The sequence below is a fragment of the Thalia democratica genome, chromosome 2 (genome assembly GCF_965202585.1).
Source record: "Thalia democratica chromosome 2, ktThaDemo2.hap1.1, whole genome shotgun sequence".
Taxonomy (NCBI): Eukaryota; Metazoa; Chordata; class Thaliacea; order Salpida; family Salpidae; genus Thalia; species Thalia democratica.
The window spans coordinates 31,979,516-31,999,908 of record NC_139166.1 but is presented as its reverse complement, the minus strand read 5'-3'; the positions used below and the strand labels follow the sequence as shown (position 1 = coordinate 31,999,908).

At 25.3% G+C, this 20,393-nt stretch overlaps 1 protein-coding gene across 2 annotated transcripts in view; it reads right to left on the bottom strand.

Annotated features, from left to right (window-relative positions):
- Window positions 1–642: 642 nt before the first annotated feature.
- LOC145830187 (LLGL scribble cell polarity complex component 2-like) overlaps window positions 643–20,393 on the bottom strand; it is a 37,105-nt gene continuing 17,354 nt past the window's right edge. Inside the window, exons 11-25 of one of the 2 annotated variants that reach the window (XM_082938100.1) lie at window positions 19,107–19,202; window positions 18,725–18,847; window positions 18,289–18,376; window positions 17,705–17,866; window positions 16,405–16,532; window positions 12,651–12,839; window positions 9,968–10,121; window positions 9,763–9,879; window positions 8,987–9,167; window positions 8,662–8,822; window positions 6,931–7,047; window positions 6,301–6,539; window positions 4,522–4,648; window positions 3,338–3,551; window positions 643–1,292 (exon numbers count right to left, since the gene is read on the bottom strand). In XM_082938100.1, the coding sequence (XP_082794226.1) occupies window positions 1,232–1,292; window positions 3,338–3,551; window positions 4,522–4,648; window positions 6,301–6,539; window positions 6,931–7,047; window positions 8,662–8,822; window positions 8,987–9,167; window positions 9,763–9,879; window positions 9,968–10,121; window positions 12,651–12,839; window positions 16,405–16,532; window positions 17,705–17,866; window positions 18,289–18,376; window positions 18,725–18,847; window positions 19,107–19,202 (2,157 nt within the window). In that variant the 3' untranslated portion in view covers window positions 643–1,231. The remainder of the gene's footprint in view (window positions 1,293–3,337; window positions 3,552–4,521; window positions 4,649–6,300; window positions 6,540–6,930; window positions 7,048–8,661; window positions 8,823–8,986; window positions 9,168–9,762; window positions 9,880–9,967; window positions 10,122–12,650; window positions 12,840–16,404; window positions 16,533–17,704; window positions 17,867–18,288; window positions 18,377–18,724; window positions 18,848–19,106; window positions 19,203–20,393) is intronic. The other variant, XM_082938101.1, reaches the window with a different exon arrangement.

Here is a 20,393-nt window from a genome sequence, read left to right as displayed (position 1 = left end):
CTTACCGAGTGGCAACCCTGTTTAAGTCTTGAAACTGGGTATATATACAGACAAACAATTAACTAAATTGTTTTATAACTTAATGCAAGTATATTAGGGATTATTTAGCTTGTACTTAGTCCATCAGCAATCTTTTACACTGTAAATTTTTACTATCTTATTTCATAGCAATTTTTTTTCTTTACGAATATAATTAAAACTTTTGTAGTATATACCTTTAAAATGATATAATAAATAACTAGTATTCTTAATTCAGCTTTATTAAAATCTAGTTTACATAAAATAAAAGGCTAAAAATTTAACTTAGCACTTAATGTAAACAAAATTAAATAGAAATGCAAAAAAAGTATGAAATAAACTATTGATTTAAACGATCATCATTTTATGTAAAGAAACCAATACATGTTTCAATACTATTTACGCCTTACTTATATTCATTATTTCTAAAATACTCAACAAATTAAAAATTAAGTAAATTATTTTATTTTTGAGCAATTAACTAAATTATGCTACATATAAAAAAGCGTAGAAATATTGAAAACTTGATATCAATAAAGAGAATGAGCAAAAATATGAAATGAACAAACACATTATCTTAAATACTTTCAGCTTTATTGGCAATTATGCTAAAAAGCAGCTTAACGTACCGATTATATTTATTTAATTACTAAGTTTCAATTAATATTTTAAAGATTAAATGTTTTCGTTTTAACTAAGGTAAATAACTTTACATATTGAAGTTTTCGTAATCAATAATATAAAATGTTGTAACAGCACCATAAAATAATAAATAAAAATTAAATACAGTAGTGGTATGTACAAAAAGTAGAAAAAACATACTATATGGAAAACTATTACATAAAAGTTACAAAACAATTAGAAATTAATCAAACATTATCAAAGTTTTAAATAAAAATGTATAAATATAGTGTTCATAATATCTAAGGCATCTTAAAAAGTAATTGAAAAAAAAAGCGATAACTATTGTGAAGCAAATATTTAAAAAGTTTGTTTTATTTTTCAAAATTATGCCAAAAAGTAACTAATAAAAAAAAAAGCTTTTGATATTCAAAATTTACAAGTTGACTCAACTGATAAAAAAAACTTTGGTGTAAGAATAAGTTAAGTTGGTAAAAAAATTTCAACAAAAAAAATTATGAGTCAATTTTCTATCGAAGAAACTTGCTTATGTCTCGCTACTTCTATTAAATTCAATTATTTAAGTTTATATTTAATCATTTTCTTCCACTTCTACACTTTCGTTCAGAACCCTTTCAGCTTCAGCTACCGCCCTATTACAATATAATATTATAAATCATAAATTGTGATCTGATCTAATTCACATTAAACGTTTAAGAATTTTTTATTCAAAATAGCATTTTAAATATTACGATGTAATATTTTATAGAAAAATTAAACAAAGAAACAAGTGTTTTTTAAAAGTTATTTGTACATAATTATAATATTTAAATTATTGGGAATAATAGTTTTGTTGTTTTCTTTAAGAACACTAATTTGGTACGTACTATGTTAACTAAACTTTTTAGCTTCAGAAAATTTGTTTTGTGTAATAAAAGTAATTCAATAGTAAAATACAATACGTTTTAGTCAAATATCTGTAATGTTACGGATCTATAGAACCAAATTTTTGTCTAACTTATAGCAAGTTTAAAGATCTATCTTTGGTAATTTAAGTTATAGTACCAAACAGAATTTAGCCGTAATTTAAAAAAAAGTAAGACATGTAAAAAATTAGAGACAATTGAAAGATTATATTGAAGATTCAAACTGAACATTAGATAATTGTTTGCATCTGGACTTTAACTATGAAAATAAGTTATATACATAATGGAGCAGTACACTTATAAAAGTTTTAGTTTTTAAGTTTTAAAAAACTTCTGAAAAAAAAAAACGTTTAAAGATATAAAACTTCCGTCAATATATTTTTTATTTTATGCTTTTATTTTTTTCTTAAATAAATATTCTAAAATATAAAAAATGGTTTTTTAGTTTAAGTTTCAAGTACTGACAACTTTTAAATTTAATAAAGTATTTTTTCAGTAAAACGTTTGAATAGTCACAACATTTGTTTTCTATTTTAAACGAAACATTATTTGTATTAAATTATTGCTATGATAAACAAATGATATAATGAAAAGATATTAAACATGTTTGATCTTATAGATAATTCAGTTTTTGTGATTATTTTAAAACTTGCCATTAATTAACATAAATTTTGATGAGATTTAAGTAGACCAATGTTAGAAGTCACTATAGCTCTTCTGAAAATGGTTATGATATAGTTTTAATGTACAAGTAAATACTTATAAAAATTAATAAGATCAATAGTTTTGCTTAAGTACCAAAGTTCTACAGTTTTAGTAAAGAACTTTTTTTCAGATAATATGTTTAGTTTAAAATTTTTGAATACTCATTTTACCTTTATTTTAAGACCAATTAGAAACACAACTGTCAAAATTTTTTAATACACTTATCTTCTTATACATTAAAAAAAAGTCTTATATACAATTTTGTTAAATATATACTTTAACTTTTTGTTAAAACGTCGTATATTACATTATTAATATTTTACTTTTTGTCAAAATTAAGTACCTGAAAGTTTAAAACCACAAATTTTGTACATTTAAATCACATAACAAATTTTATTTAACTTTTTATCTATAAACTCTATTAAAGTTTAGTAATTTGTTTATTATTTTTACTTTACACATGCTGAAGCAAAGAAAAAAGCTTAGGTGCATCAAAAAAAACAAAGTTTAACAGTACATTTTCTATTCATATCATGTTGTGTTTTTCTTCAAACAGTGCAGTTAAAAAAAATATACGAAGAACTAGTAAATTTTTAGTGGTCAATTAGCCTATTTAGACAATAAAAGAAGTACATTAACTATGAATTTTGTTTAGAGTGCATCACAAACAAGTAAAAACATTTACATTCAGATAAAAGCACATAACAGTCTTAAACAGATAATATCAAGGAAATTGATATCTAAGTGTTTTTTTTAAACACCAAACCTTTTAGTTTGAGTTGAAAAAATCACTCTAATTATTTATTAGCATGCTAAGTTGTAAAATATCAAATTCATACGGTATGGAGAATAAATGTGTTTTAAACTGTTTTTAACGTGATTTAGTAGATAAAGCATAATTAAATATATATTTAAAAATGTTTATATGTTATTTCATAATTTATCTATCACATTCGTTATGCGACTTAGCTACACAGCTTATTGTTTTCTTAGTTCTTAAGTTAATACTCTCCTGTGTATCGAAATTTCTGAACCCTACACCGAGCCCATACAAATATTTTTCTCACCCCATAAGCTCTTCGACATCAACCCCTCCTTCCGAAGAAGCGTTGGATGTGGATTTTTTCTCTATGGCGTCACAATTATTTTTCTTCGAATCTTTTCGCACGACGTTAATTGTCATCACTTGATGAGTCCCTTCTTCTTGGTCGCTGTGAGTATCACCTTCCTCTGTTGTCATGGAAATTTCCGCTAAGGTACGCTGTACATCCTCGAGTACGCCTTAACAATTGTGACGTCACAAAAATTCAGGTTAAAAATTAGACGCAAATACTCTACACAAACCTGATTGCTAAACAATAATCAACTGAAAAATTATCTTTTTCTTTTGAATCACCGATAAAGTAAACGTCACAAAAAACTAAACTAACTTAAATTCAAATAACAAATACTTTCATGAATCAATACCGCTGCATAAACTGAAAATATTTGTCTGTACCCTGTTACTTATAACTTACTTAGTTAAAACCTTTTATTGAAATTGGTTGCATACACACCACATGCAAAAAAACCCATGCAGTAAAAAAAAAAAAGTAAAAAAAAATATTTATAAGCTTTTTTTTTTATTTGTTTAGTTTAGACAAAAACAAACACTATATGAGAAAAATGTATCTATTAAAATTAGCTTCTCAAGCTTACTAAACTGTTTTAGAGGTAAAATATTTATGTTGGTTAGAAATAAAAACTCTAACATAAAATATATAAACCGCTAAACTTTCATGCAAATATCAATAACATTATTTGAAGCTCATGCAAGTTTTCATTGGTGTATTATATAAATTTAGAAAATTGTAAATAAACTTTAGATTTTCTAAATTATGCTAACACTCTTTAAAAGGACTTTCAAATGTTTCAAATTTATTTGTATGGTTATTCAATAACTTTAATAAATATAAACTTAAAAAATTTATTTATGTTTAAAAGTTATAGTTTTGTGTTATAAATGTAACGGATTAAACTAATATTTTTTTTATAAATGATTAGAGTTAAAAAATATATTTAAATAAAACTACATATTGTAGTAAAACTATTGCAACTTTTTAACTATTATTTTTCTATAGGTATATTTTAATTACTACATCGGTATATGCACCACAAAACGGTTAATCTCAGCTTAGCTGATGATTGTTATTACTGATTACTTTTGAGAAATTTTGCAACAAAATTTTAACTTCTTTAATTATAAACTAACTCTGGTGCATTATAACGTGGTCATCGTCATCTTCAGAGTCGCTGCCTAGCAACGGAGTTTTGGGTGAACTTGCATTTGACCGCAATTTTTTAGACTTTCTCTGAGGTGATTTTTTCTTGATTAGTTCCTTAAAAATTATAAATAAAAAATTTTAGTTATAACAAAAAGTAAACTTACATAAGTTACACAAACTAAAATTTGTTAATCAACAAAATGTCAAACTTGCTTTTGTTAAATTTGCTAAATTTTGATGCTTTAAAACTAAAAAAAAAAACAGATTTACCAAATATCATTAATTAAAGTATAGATAATTTATCTTTAGAATAGTCTTAACTTAAAATAAAAAAATCATAAAAGTTTTAGAAGTGTTGTTTGTTAAACTTAAAACTTTCTTTATAATATATTTTTAAATATTTTTAAATTTTAAACAGCATTGGCACAGTGGACTCAAATCGCGTTTAACTGGAAATAAGGAATTAATTTTCTTAAAAAACTTATACTTTCAATCTTTACAAACACTTGATTTTAGTGTAGTCTAAGGTTGTATCTATTGAATTTTCAGAACTAAACTTAAAAAATTGTAATAGAACAAAAGTTACTGGACTTTAAGTAGTAGCTCTTATAAAATGTTTTTGCTCTATGCATTTTTATTAATACAAGTATCTTTGTTTTAAAAACATAAATAAAGCTAATTAAACTTTTATTTTTAATTAATTTCGCTTTTAAACATTTTGTAGGTGTTTAGTAGATACTAAATATAAAGTTTTAATAATGAAAAAGAGTTGTTTATACTAAAACTATTTTATTGAAATTTTCTAAATAGATTCTATAGGGTATTTTGGAAAAAAATTGCTGGCTAATTACTTTTAGAATGCTTCTTATCAAAAAATTCTGGGTATGTGGTTGATGTTTTGTTAGTGTTTTCTAATCTACTAAATCTAAGGATTTTTTAATTTATTCATATATGATTTCCACCTAACCAGAACTTTTTTTATTTAAAAAAGTTTATTAGAATGTTGTTAAAAAAAAATAGAACCATATCTTTTGTTTAAAACATTTTTTTATAGTTTAACAACTCTTTAAAGTATATTTTTCAAACTCTGAAAAAAGAAACAAATACTTTGTTGTTAAAGTAGTTTTTCAATGATATTTTTTATGTAAGCGTTGATTCTATATTTTTAAAGACATCAAAATTTGAACTAATCAAAATCCCTTCAAATCGCCTCGCACCAATTGACGTAACTTTAGTTATAGATGGATTTTTTTAGCTCAGTTTAAAGCACTAAATGTGCTATCTTGGCTTTCTTCCCACAAATTTTAAAGAGAAATAGAAATTTTTTTTGCCATTTCCAGTCGCGGGCCCACTGTGAATGGCAACTAAAATATTAAAATATAAGAGTATTACATTATTATTTTTAGTGGCAATTTATACTACGCTAGTATACAACCAGAGGTGTCGCGTGGGGTGCAACGCTGGAGTAGAGGCAACTCGAGCAGAGGCAACTTAAGCAGGGGAAACTCGAGCAGAGGCAAAAGTTTTAAGTTTTTTTTTTAATTTTCAGCACCCCTTTACCAAAATACCACGCGACGCATTTGCATACAACTAATTGTAATTCCTAAACATATTTGTTAAAAATAAATAAATAAATTCCTTAAAAACATCATCTTGTATTCATAGAAATACCATAAATTAAATTTAAAAGAAAACAAATATCAAGATTTAAAATACAAAAAAAACAAATCAGCTTCAGTAAAGTTTAAGGTTTTCAACAAACTAACAATAGAAGGATTTTGTTTTTTCGGGGCATCCCCTTCTCCTTCAATGACGTTATTACCACCCAATGACGGATCGTCAACTTGAGGAGAATTTTCAACCACGTGACAATCTCCCTTTTCATCGATCACGTCACTGTTGGAAGATTGTGACGTCACAAGGCAACATTTCGGTTCCACTTGGTGACGTTGTTCTGAAGTCAAACTGAACCTTTGAAGTTCTGATTGTGACGTCATATAGAAGCCTGAAATCAATCAAAATATTAATTATTAGAATTTATAAGCAGATAACTAAATAATAAATAGAACTTTCAATAATTATAGGGAGATTAGTTAAAAATATATAATTAAAGCGAAGATGGTGAACAACTTAACCTAAATTATTTTTTTTATAATCGAAAACTTACATAAAACAGATAGATTTAAATAAAAGATAAAAAATTTAATAAGTATTTGAAATAAGTATATAATTTATTTTATTTGTTAGATGACCTTCTTGAAGAATAAATAAATAATCTTATTGAGTCTAATACTTTTTTAAATTTATTTGTTTTTAGATAATTATTACTTAAAAATATGGATACAAACGGTTTATCTTAATAAGTATTTTACACAAGTTTATAGAAACAACAATACCTTGTGCGTTGTTGGTAAGCATAGTTGAAGAAATAGCAGTCATATTATCAATTTTTATACAAGAAAGTTTCTTCATTAGTCTTACTTCACTCATTGGTGCGTAGATATGCACTTCCCCTGTTTTAATTGTTTTATTGATTCTAGTTGTTTAATACAAATTATAAACAAAAGTATATTTTCACTAAAAGCTCAAAATAGTTAAAGTAAAAAAATTGGTGTGTAGCTCGATTATCAAAAGATCTTTCTATACACCAGGTCCTTTGACCAAATTTATGAGTTTCGATTTTGTTATTGTCAGGGTTGCCACTCTTTGAGCCAAAAAATCTTCCCTGAGTGACCAAAAATTTCCCTGAGTAACCTTAAATTTCCCTGAGTAACCTTAAATTTCCCTGAGTTTCCCTGAGTATTTTTCAAATCTTAAAAAAAAAATTTCTCTTCTAACACAAATTATTAAAACCTCATTCTCATTTTTCTTCTTTAATAATAAAAGGAAGGTTGTATGTGTATGCTTCTGCATTAAGTTTATGAAAAAAACTGTTTTCAAAAACTCAATCTTAAAAGGTTTAAACCAATTAAAAATTAAAAACTAAATTTTTGCACAACTTTGTGTAAACTTGTTAGTTAACTTTCTACATAAAAGAATAAAGTTTTTACTGAAAACAAGTAGTTGTAAACAAATAACAAATAACTTTATTATTTAAAAAATAAGAACTAATAGTACAACATAGTGTTTTTTAAACTACATAAGTAACTAAAAATAAAAAGTTTATTAGAACTTTTCAATGAATAGTTACTTTCATTTCTCTAAACTGTTTGATTTTACTTAAGTAAATATAAATTTAAAACTTAAAAAAACTACAATGTTAATACTAAGAATATTGAAGAACTAGCCGCAAGGCTAAAAAAATTCTAAATAACCACTTAAATAATAAAAATTACTACTTTCGAACAAAATATTGAAACTGGATTAACTAAACCTCATTCTAGATCTAGAAAAAAATTTCCCTGAGATTTTCAAAAACTTCCCTGAAATTTAGAGAAAAAATCAAAACTTCCCTGAGTTTCCCTGAGTTAAAAGAAAAATGCCAAAATTCCCTGAGTTTCCCTGAGATTTTCTACAGTTTGAAAATTCCCTGAGATTCCCTGAGTGTGTGGCAACCCTGTATTGTTCAATAAACTATAAACTACCAAAAATAAAATTAAAAAGGATATATTTAAAGTCATCAATCTATAAATAGACGCTTTTTTTAAAGATATTGTTATTTTGAAACTAAAATAGTTTTATTTTCAAAATTCATTATAGAAATATTCAAGTATTTATGATTAAAAATATTTTCAATACTTAAAACTTGAAAATAATAAATTGTAAATAATTTTTTTTAATGATGTTTAGTTAAAACTTTACTTTCGACATATAATAGTGCTTACTCAAAATAAGTTAAAGCCTCTATCAACATAAGAAATGTTTAACGTTTTAAAACACGGCAACAAACTTTGTAAGCGAATTAGTGCGCATAATTTTCAAAAAATTACAATATAAAATTTGAAAACATTAGCAAAGCAAAACCTTATTCATATAGTACTAATCAAACCTTTCCAAAAAGATTTTTGAAAAAAAAAAGTATAAATGGCAGTAAATGTTAAAGTGATCGAATATCTTTTACATTGCTTTAAAACACAAGTGAAAAAAATTAATACATAGAAATATAAAGTTTCAATTTTGATGAATACCTTGGTTAGTCATACAAACGAGGTTATACTGATTATACTCCTCATCTGTCAACTTGGACGCATTAACCTTCCTAATACGTGATCCATCTGTAGCAGTCAACTTCACTTTCCTTTTTGGTGTGAACTTGGGTAAACTAAACAATTTGATTTGTTCTTCCGAGCTGTAAACAATTTATTCTTTAAAATAAACATATTAGATAAGCTGTAAAAATTTATAAAACATAAATTCTTTGAAACAAAAACTATTTTAAAGCAATGAAAACAACTGAAGTTTCAAAGCGTTTAAAAAAATCTTAATTCAGAAAATGATTTGAAATAAACAAACCTAATAATAAGCATTGGGTGGTTGGGATGAGATGGGCTGGTTTTCTGCTGGTTACCATTAGGAATAGTATTTGTAAATGGTGTGTTTTTGTGTTTGAATGGTGCCGTAGATGGTATGTTTTTGCTATCAACCACCTGTATATCTATCACTGGTGCTCTGTGCTTTAACTGCACCATTTTTGCTGCAATAAAAACATACTTTAGATTTGTTTTAAATAATTTCTATATGTACTATATTATTTTAAATTGAGTATTTAACATTTGCTAAAAAATAAAAAAACAAAGTACTAAGGTAAATGACCAAATACTATCAGAAATTTTAACTGTTTTTATTTTGTTAAACATCTAGAGCAGAGTTTCGAAAAGTGGGTCAGATGGCCCCTTAGGGGCCATTTCTTATTTAATATCTTCAAAGGTGGCCTTATAAATAAATATTTGAACCCTGATCTAGAGTTTATTATGATAACTCTTAAAATTTTATAAACATACAAATTACTAAAACCAAGTTTTAAACATTTTCATAAAAATTGTATGTAATATAGCTAGGTATCAATTGAATTTATATTGCTAGATACAATTAAACTAATACTATTTCAACACTTTCGAAAAATTCAGCTTAGTTTCGCTATTCACAATATCTTTAAAAATATATATAAAAACCTGTATAAATTTATTTAAAACCGTGAAACTGATCAATTAAGAAACACGTGAGTCATAACAAATTATTGTACTGTAAAGATGTAAAACTAAAATAAAAAAACTAAAACGTTTTTGCACCTGCAACGAAGCTAACTTGGATATCTTGTCTTTTACTATAGTCAGGTATGTGAAGTGCATAACAATAAACCATCCCTGAGTTTGTACCAGCCCAAAATGTTGGTGTTGCGCTCACAGCTGTAATCAATTATAAAAATATCAATCTATAGTACATCTTTTATAATACTAATTATTTGTGTTTTGAGATTAACAACAAAAAACTAACAGTCTCTAAGGTTGGTTGTAGCGAAATAAGTGCATCTCACCATTCCAGTCATTCCATCGTCCACAGCTCTCGCTTCAATTCTTCGTTGTTGAGGAGCGAATCCTGTGTTGCCAGGTGATTCGTCGACCAGCGCTTCATTTGCCTCCTGAATTTTCTGTTTTGGGAGATTTTTACAAAGGTATATTTAAAAATTACTCTTTGTTGAACTTTATGGTGCTTTAAAACTAAATAGTTGTAGAGCTTTATTTTTAATTTATTTAATATTACTGGGACGCTGAAAACTTAATACTGAGTTTAAATATATCAGTTTTGCTTTATTGTTTTTTAATCTATTCAATATAAAGTGTTTAAAGCTTAATTGCTTTATAAGTGTTCAGCTTTATTGTTTTGCTAAAATTTTTAGCAGTAATATTTGTACTGTTGAGCTTTGTTTACCTTGGTCAGCAAGCTATAGTTGCCAGGTTACAACATTGTAGGTCAATGTTAACTTAAGTAATCCTTAAAAAACTGCATCAAAAACTATATCTGAAATCTGAAAAATCTAAAACATTTGTTTCTTTTAACTTAACGTACTACTGACAGTTAATAAAAAATGCAATCTAAATCGTTATTTTGGATTAAAAAATAAACAAAATCCAGTCTTTAAAATATTAATCGTGTTAAACTATTTTCGATTATAACTCGTTTGTTTCTAAACTGAACAGTAAAAAAGACTAAAACAAAAAACACAGGCAGCTAATAACAAGATAAATTGTACCAGTATAAAAACTAACTGGAGCTTAACACAAAAATACTAATTAAAATACATAAAAATAACTGGTAAAGGCCTGTTATCTTGATCTTCAGAGGAAGAAGTTCTATCAGATGAATATTCTTCACTCAAAGTCACCACGCTCCTACTGAAACACTGTCAATGAAAAAAACAAGATAGATTTTTACTTAGAAGCACTATTAATTTTGTCTTTACGCATAAAATTAGTTTTGTCTTATTGGTTAAGCTAAAACAAAATATTATTAATAAATAATTTACTAAAAATAATATTAAACGAAACTTGAATATTTGTAGATTGTTTAAAAAAAATATTAGTTATAGGCTAATTAAAACTAACTGCAAAAGTTTAATCAAATTTAAAGGTACAATAAAATATATCTGAAAAAACTTCTTGCTATCAACTATACTACTTTTATAATTAAAAAAACATCTGATATATTCTTATAAGCTTTTACTTTTTTTCCTAATACTACTAACAAAAGTTCATGTAAGTTAAATTTTGTTTCTATAATAGCAGCTTCAACTTAAAAAAAATAAAGGAAGAATGCTGTACACCAGTGGATCTTAAACTTCAAAAAATTCTAAGTTTTTTAGTAAATTAAATCAGCTATCAAAACGTAATTAAACGTTATAAGTCGAAAAAATAAAATAAACTGTATATATATTGTATTTTGATAAATTTCTTCCAGGTTTGAAAGTACACGTTTCTTGGTTTATTTTAAATTTTAAATTAAGGTTAAGGTAACAAACTGTCTTAAATAGTATAACAACATTGAAAAGATACTGTAAAGTTACTTTAAATGTGTTTTCAAATAATAAAACTATTGATGATGTTAAAAATACGGTAAATTTTTTGTGTCAAATCGAAAATTTACTACTAAATATGCAAAAACTGTTTATAATTCCAGGTTTTTTCAGTTTTTTCTCAAAATTTCTCTAAATCTAGGTTTTTTTAGCCTAAATTGTCAAATTCCAGGTTTTTCCAGGTTTTGTGGCCTTCTGTGTATATATAGATATCAATGAGTCCGCTAAGTTATCATATGTACGGTATGCAAAAAAAAAAATATCAATATGCACTTTTTACATATGATCCGCTTTAATTTAACTCAATGCTAAATAATAATCAAATAAAAGAATAACAAATAAATTTAAATGCCTAAATAAAAATCTAATAACAATTGTTCACTTAAGAAATTATGCTAAAATATAAAACACTGTATGCTTAGTATGAAAAAAGCTTAATCTATTGCCAGTGAATTTACTAACTATATACATAATTTTGCAATTTTTTTCTAACAATTTATCTATCATACTTTTTTCTAGAAAAAACAAGTGGTACTCATGAAAAGTCTTACATTTATGAAAATTAAAAATTTAATATCTATATTTCAAAAAAACCTAGTGATTGTAACATGCTGTAATTATTGTTTTTAAGTGATAAAATAATTTGTTTAAGTGTATAAAAGACACCATTTTTGTAAATTAACGCTGTATTGGTTTTTAATATATAGTTTTATTGAAAATGATAAGTAATGTTTATTTTATGTAATATTTGATTTGAAATTTTAATAAAAAACTAGCGTAAATACTAACACTATGAAAATATATTTTGTAACTCGAAACAAAAATACCGATTTATTTTTTACGCATTAATAAAATAATATTGGTAGTACAAACAATAATTTAAATAGCAATTAATAAATTTTACCAATATTTAATCAATTATTGTAATAATAGAGTAATAAATAAATATAACGTTTAAAACAAGTCTATAATAAAAAAATCATAAGTAGGCGCATTCGGAGTTTTAAACTAGCTGGAATCAGAGAAAAATTGTTTGAATTACTCTTTAAATAAAATCTAGTAGAAAAAAAATTATCTGTTTTCTTATTAAACTTTGTGTACTCAAACCTTTCCACGGTCGCCCGACTTCTTTCCCCTCCGACTCGACCTTCTTCTGCTTCCCCCTCTGAACGAGCTTCCGATCCTCCGCATCGACTGCCTGATCGACATCTTCAAACTCCGCACCCTCGAAAAATTTCCCTCCAAAGCCAGCTGCTCCCCGGCCTCCAAAGTGCATCTCTGCACAACCATCTCGTTCTGCGTATTTTTTCACTTAAATGTTGAATTGAAAAAATAAACTTTTATTGACAGAAATTTATAGCAAAACACAAACTAAAATATAAAACTGTTATGTTCCAAATTAAACTAAAATTGAAAAAAGTTAACATGATTATTTAACATTATTAAATTGTATTATTATTAAATAATTAAACTTTTTATAGTATATAGTTAATATGATAGTTTACTGTTTTATCTACTAAAGATTTCCGATTTTTTTGTTTATACACAAAAACCCTTAATTTCTATTTTTAAAAAGTTTAAAGTAATCGTACATTAACACCATAAGACATTAAAAGACTTTAAATTACAACTTTGTCGTAGTTTGCAGAACATTTTTTATAACATAAACTTCATTTAAAATCATAAATAATCTAAATGTTTCAAAATGATTAATTATTCATTAAAGTTGTTTAACAATAATAGTTTAAGCTAACAACTGAAAAGACTTTATTAATATAGCTTTACTTTGCAACAAACCTAGATGAACTTTATTAATATAAAACAAACTTAAAACTAATTCTCGAATAAGTTTAATAGTTAAGGTTGTTTGGATTAAAATGAACTAAAATACAATAAATAATTTAAATTAAGCTTTAAACCTAAGTTAAAAGCTGTTGTTTAAACTTCAGCTCTTAGTTGAAGCTTTAGTAATTTTCCATGCTAAGTTTTTTTAACAAAAAATATTTAAAAACAGAAAAAGGTTTAACAAATAAGCTTCAGCTGTCTAAAGCAGTCTTTGGTTTCACTAACAATAACAAACATTTGTGAATTTAACTATAGCAGTCTTTAAGTTTTAATAATTAATTCTGAAAAATTAAAATCCCTAAAAACATACAAGTAATGCAAATAAAAGTATGACTACAAATATTTTTATGCATTTTTCTTAATTAAGATACATGTTAATGTAATTCAAAAAATTACAATCTAATTTTAAAACTTGCTTAGTTTCTTGGTTTAGTTAATCTAATGTGTAGCAAAAATTATTTGTAAGTATATCTTTGTAAAATATAAAACATAGATAACTCTACAAAAATTAAATATATACGTACTTCATTTATTTTTATGTTGATTTATAGTGTGTTTTTACAACTTAAACATTTTGCCACTCGTATTTGAAGTTAAAAAACTAGTTTCGTTAGCAGTTGCAAGTACTAAAACAATTTTGTGTAAAGAATGCACACAAATATGATTGGAATGACACGCTCTTGTTCAGTTTAATCATTATTTTTTGTCTGAAAGAACAAAAATTAATTGTACTTATTTGTCGTTCACATTATAAATATTTATATTTTGTCATGCGTTTTGTCAAAATATTTTTGTTGGAAATTTTTTATCCGAAGAAAATGCTTAAAAAGAAAGCATATATTAAATGACAATAGTCTTTGTAACACCAAATTAAAAAGTTTAGTCATACAAAACACTAAAATGTCTATGCATTATACATTTACTAGCAGGTTAAAACAAACAACGCATGAAATTGAGTTTAAAGAAATATTTCTTGAATGTTGAAAAAGCTGCATGTTTTACAGAAATTTAATAAACAGTTTCATAATAGTGCAACTGAATATTTATGTTTAAAATTTACAATATTCTTCATTTATTATATTTACCATTTCATTAAAATTTGAATAGTTAATGTTTATTTATTTTTTACGCATCAATGAGTTCAGATTCACATTACTGCCAATGTCTAAATGTTATTTACTGTTTTGAAATTATTTGAAAAGGTCGGCTAAGGCTCACCGAAACCAGGTAATAAACCAAAGCAGTGCTTATACATTTGTTTTATTATATTTTATTTTATTATATTTACCTTAAATAAAAATTTAAATTTTCTGCTAATAGCAAAATATAACTGGTATAAAGTATTTTATATAAAAACGGTTCTTGAAAACACACAGTGTTTATTTACGGAAAACAGTCAATTTTGCGAGATGTTTACTCGAAAGAAAGTTGCTCCACCCATCTGCTGTTCTTTTCTCCAGGTACGTCAAAAATAACTTACTCTACCGCCGGTACAATGTTTTAAGTAGTTATTAAAAAACTTTACTAAAAAACTTAAAATTTTAAAAGTTATCAACTTAAAAGTAGTTTTTTAACATATACAAAAACACTTTTGGACAATAATTAATCATATAAAAAAGTTTAAAACAGGCTGTCTATATACGAAAAGTCATCTCATTCTCAATAAAATTTAAAAATAAATTTTTTCCATTTAATATTGCTAAATTTTTTTTGTACATGTTACATATACTTTTAATTAAAAATCAGAGTAGAAACAGCATCAAAAAAATTCAAAACTCAATTTATTATAACAAGAGACAATGACATTTCCTATAAAAAACAAATAAGTTTAAATTATGGTGAATGTTACATGAAAATTAATAAAAAATAGTAACTATTCATACACCACAAAAAAGCTACTAAGATGACAAAAACTTAAGTAGTTTTTTAGATTTAAGTTTTCTATTTTTTGTTTTTTATATAAAACATATACACTAGTTTTCAATAAATAAAACGCTCAACTTTTGCGATAAAATAAATATCAGTTTTTATTTAATAAATAATTTAAATTTATAACTATTTATTTCTATAAGCACCCACAAAAACTGTATGTAGCATTTATTGATAAAAATAAATAAAAAACTTGTTTAAAACTATATAGTTTGAACCATTATAAAAACGATAACAAATTTATAAATAAAAATAATAGTACTTTGTAGTTGACTAAAAACTTTTTATAGTGATCTGTAAATATTACTTTAATTTTTATATTTTTCGGTTAGTTAATATTCTATTATTTAAGTACAGCGAAATATGCACAAGTAAAACAAGTTGTTAAATTGTAAAGTAATTTTTACTTGGAAAATTAAATTGCAAAGAATAGTTTTATTATTTATACATTTAATAAATGTATAACTAAATAAAGTGTTCTTGTTATACTCTGTAGAAAACTACCGTTAAAACATTGAAAATGTCATAGTTACAATTATTAAACTTTGCTAAATTTTAATATTAGATATATATTTATATTAATAACAGATATATAAGGATATCTTTTTAAAATGTAATTTGAAATCTTATTTACCTTAATTCATATAGTTAAAATAAAATCCTTAAAAATAAATACAAAAACTATTAGTTATTCTTATTACCATCTCTTTTAAATTAATTATTGGGCTTTAAAGCACGTAGTTATTGAGTTATAAAAGCTTTTATTAGTACTTCTTATTTAAGGTATAAAAAAAGAAAACTCTCTAATTTAATGCCAATTTTTAAGTCAATGACTAAGAACAAATAATTTGTAAACTATTTAGAAAAAAAATTCAAATTTAAATTGACTGAAAATCGATAGATTGATTTTAGTTTAACTAGTATAAAACAAACATAATTAGAATAGCTTAACTTAAACAAAATACAACCCCATAATTAATAAATTAATTTTTCACAGTCTCTAAGTTTTCATTTTTATATCTTCGCAAACTATATAAATTTTTTGGCAATATACTAACACAATATCATTTTATAATTACATATAAACCTGCATATAGTCGAATAATCCAAATCCATGGCTTGTACCAACACCTATTAATCCCCAATTTGCATTCAGATTTATTGAAGTAACCGAGGCTGGAGGTTCGCATTGAAGTATGCTCGAAACCTGATAGCCTAAAACATCAATAAAAAATTATTACATTTTCTTCACCACTATTTATAACATTTTTATTAAACCAGTAGACTTTTTTGAAAACTCTTACGTAATTTAATGCAGGTAAGAATATTTAAAAGGAGAATGGTTGTAAGCATAGATTTATCTAAAGTTATAAAACAATACAAAAAAACGTAGTCAAAGCTTTTTAACGATATTTATAAGACGTTCTTAATAGTTTAAATTGAGTCAAAAAATATTATTTTATAAAAAAAAAAGTGTTTTTTAACCTAAGCCTTATGTAGATGGAAAGTTCTTTTAATACTTTTGGTAGTAATAGCCGACTTGCATTTTTTACACGGTAAATAATTATAGAATTATCAATTGAGGCTCTAGTATACTAGATTCAAAAAACTGAGTTACAAAATACACAAAATAAACTTATCTATACGTAATTTTTAACATTATATTAACATTTCGCTTTGTTTAGGTAAGTGTCAAATATTTACGAATTGACACTTTTGTACAAAGAAACTTTTGGTAGAAGGGTCACTTTTACACAGGTTGAAATTTCTTTTTTTTATTTTTAAATTTTTTTTTTTATTTTTACTATCTTTGTTACCCCTAACCCTTACCTTCGGTCGGTAACTTTTTTTTCTCCTTGTTATATCTAAATAGTTTATATTTGATTTTTAATATACTTAATTTCATGTTTACTATCACTGTTACCCCTAACCCTTACCCTCGTTCAGTAACTTTTTTTCTTCTTTTATGTTTTTTAATTAAGTACTTTTTTATTTTATTTTGTTTTTTTCTTATATTTCATATATATATTTTTTACTCTCGTTCAAAAATTACCCTTCGCGCAAAAGTGACTCTTCGTGCAAAAGTGACCCTTTGTGCAATTGTGTCTTCGTGCAAAAATGTCCTTTCCTACATATTTGACCCTAAGTGCAAAAATGTCTTCGTGCAGATTTTACCCGTCTCCTTAATATTAATTATAGCAAAAACAGTTAAAATTTGATATTTGCAACCTATTATACAATTTTGTTTTATTAAAAATTTTTGAATCAAGCTGAAACATTTCCTCTTTTTATATGGGCAGTTTTATTAGTTTTAGATAATAATCAAATTATGCTAACATACTATCTAAGTTTTGAAAACATATAAAATTATTTTTGTCACACCTAACCTGGTTTAAAAGCGATGTGTCCATTCTTTAGTTCTAACTTCTGATGACCTTTCCACGTAAAATCGGTTCTTCCTTGTAGCAAGTCCACACTCGAAGATGGGACGACCACCTCTGCACTATCCTGGGAAACTTGGAAGACCACCACCTGACCCGCAGTACCACCTGAAATGTTTTAACTTAGTTTAGTTTATGATTCTAGAGTTTTGCAGCAGTAAAAAAATATGCAATTTTTAAGTAGGAAAGAAAGTTATTAAAAAAGGCAAAACTATTGTCTCATTTTTATGTCAGTTCTAATGTTTTCCATTACAGATTTCATAGCTTAGTTTTAAGAGAAGACTAAATCATTAAAAATCTTGTTTTACACACAATCGACATCGGTAAACTTGAAACTAACAATTCATGATAACTGAAAAAAAATCTTCTTTCAAAACCAATGTAAGTTAAATACCACATGACTTTTAAAACTTTTTAAAAAAATTGTGAGTCAGAAGAGACAAACTATTAATGTCAGCTCAAGCTATTGCTGATTTTTAATGAAAGTTCTAAACAACAATTTATGAGTTTAGAAAGTTCCTAACACAAACCTGCTGCAATAGCGCCAGTAAGAGGGCACATTGACAACTTTCTAACTGCAAGCCGAGGGTCATCACTGTATGGATCGAATTCTCCAATCTGTGATTGTGTGTTTTTTTTTTGTACAAACATTTAGTAAAGACTTTTTCATGAAAAAGTGTTCATGAAATTTAAGACAAGGATCTGAGTTTGCTTAAATAAATTAATATACAAGAAACTAGTTTGTAGTTTAAAGTTAATCTAGTCTAAAATAAAAACACTATGTTTTCAGTTTTACTTTTTTATTTAATTTGTATTTTAATTATTGAGTTTGTTGACAACATTTGTTTTTACTTTTAAAATCTAAACTTGTTATGCTCCATTTTGTTTTGAGAAACTAGTAAGGATTATTTCAGAGTTGAAGAATACTTAAAAATGTGAAAAAATGTTTTATTTCGTCATACTAACTTTTCTAAATGGTGGAAATTCTTCACCGTAATCCTCTTCATTTTCTTGATCTTGGTCTTTGAACACCGTTGAAGTTTGTACTTTCAAAACTTGCCACATATTAGTGCTTGATAAATCCCACACCTGATAACTTTTGTTTGTTAATCATTTTGTAATTACTATAAAAAAGCAAATAGAAATAAATGTTGAAACTTCTTGTAAAAACTTATCAAAAGTTGTACAGAAAATAAATTATATTAAAAATGTTACACAATAATTAATTAAAGTATAAGCTACTTTTAAAATCAAGTAAAAAACTAGTTGAAAATACAAAGCATTGAAAAATGTTTTAATTAATTAATTGTGCTACTAAGTCAAAAACACATATAAAAGAAAAACATACTTTAACACATCCGTCTTCATGACCTGTTAACAATAAACTTTTCACATTTGAACTTAGATCGCTCCTTAAATCAGTGCCTCCACATATTGGCCATTCCTGCAGTTATTAATATCTTATTAGAAAGACTCAACTACATAAACTTTAACTTTTACAGTTTTCAAATTTTCCAGCTTTAAACGAAAGAAATACATGTTATTATATATTTCAATTAAGGTAGCAATTCATTGAAAGAACTTCAAAGTAAGTAGTCATAATATGATACCCTCAAAATTTAATTTCAAAGTTAGCAAGCAAAATATGCTTGAATTTAAAGTACATGAAGTATTTTACAAAACATTTCTAGACATTTAGAAAAATCCTTTGCTTTACACAGTGGGCTGGCAAGTGGCCATTGATTATTTTCGCGACTAAACAGTTAAAGCAAGATTTTTATTTAATTGTTTAGAGCGGGGTTTCGTCTTTTAAAAACTGGGTTTATTTCTGTTCTGCTTAAAGTATACTAAAAGTTATGTAAGCTTAAATATAGCCAAAGTTTGCTTTTTTGAAACCTCGAAAAAAAAAAAAGCCTCGAAAAATGCTTAAATTTTTGTCAAAATTAAGGTCTACATCTACTGTTAAAAAACACCTTAAAAGCTTTTATACAAATACTATTTTTTAAGTTTTTTCATTTCTTTGGTTTAGTGTTAATTGAAAAAAGTCAAAATTCTTTGAATATTTAAATCTAAAAGTATATTATTTTTCATTTAAAAAATCTTCTATTCTCGTCGAAAATCCATTGATGATTTCTGGCAATTTAGGGTATTCTTTAGGGTTAATTTTTTCAATTCGCCACCGTACAACCAACATAATTTTTTTTATATAATTTAGTAAAAATGACAAGGATTCTATATACAAATTTACAGACAAATCTATCATGTGGAATATAACTATTTTTTTAGGTTTTTACAAGCGATATTTCTGTTTAAAAATTTGATATAATATCCTATCCCTGGTTTTTCACTATGACAAAAAAGACCATTTTGTATGTTCTAGAAAGTTCTTAATGTGTATAGATTCACTTACTTATGTTTACAGATCATTTAAGCTCCAAGAATGATGAGAACAGTTAGTATTGGTCAAAACATGGTAGCTTAGCATATGTTTTAGTTATTGAAATAGTTTTTTTTTACTATTTTAGCAAATTTAAGGTATTGTAGTTGTGAAGTTATTATAGTAACTATTATAGTAACCTGTTGATCGTTTTCTTGAACAAACAAAACAAATATGTGAAGAGAATGGCACTTGCTT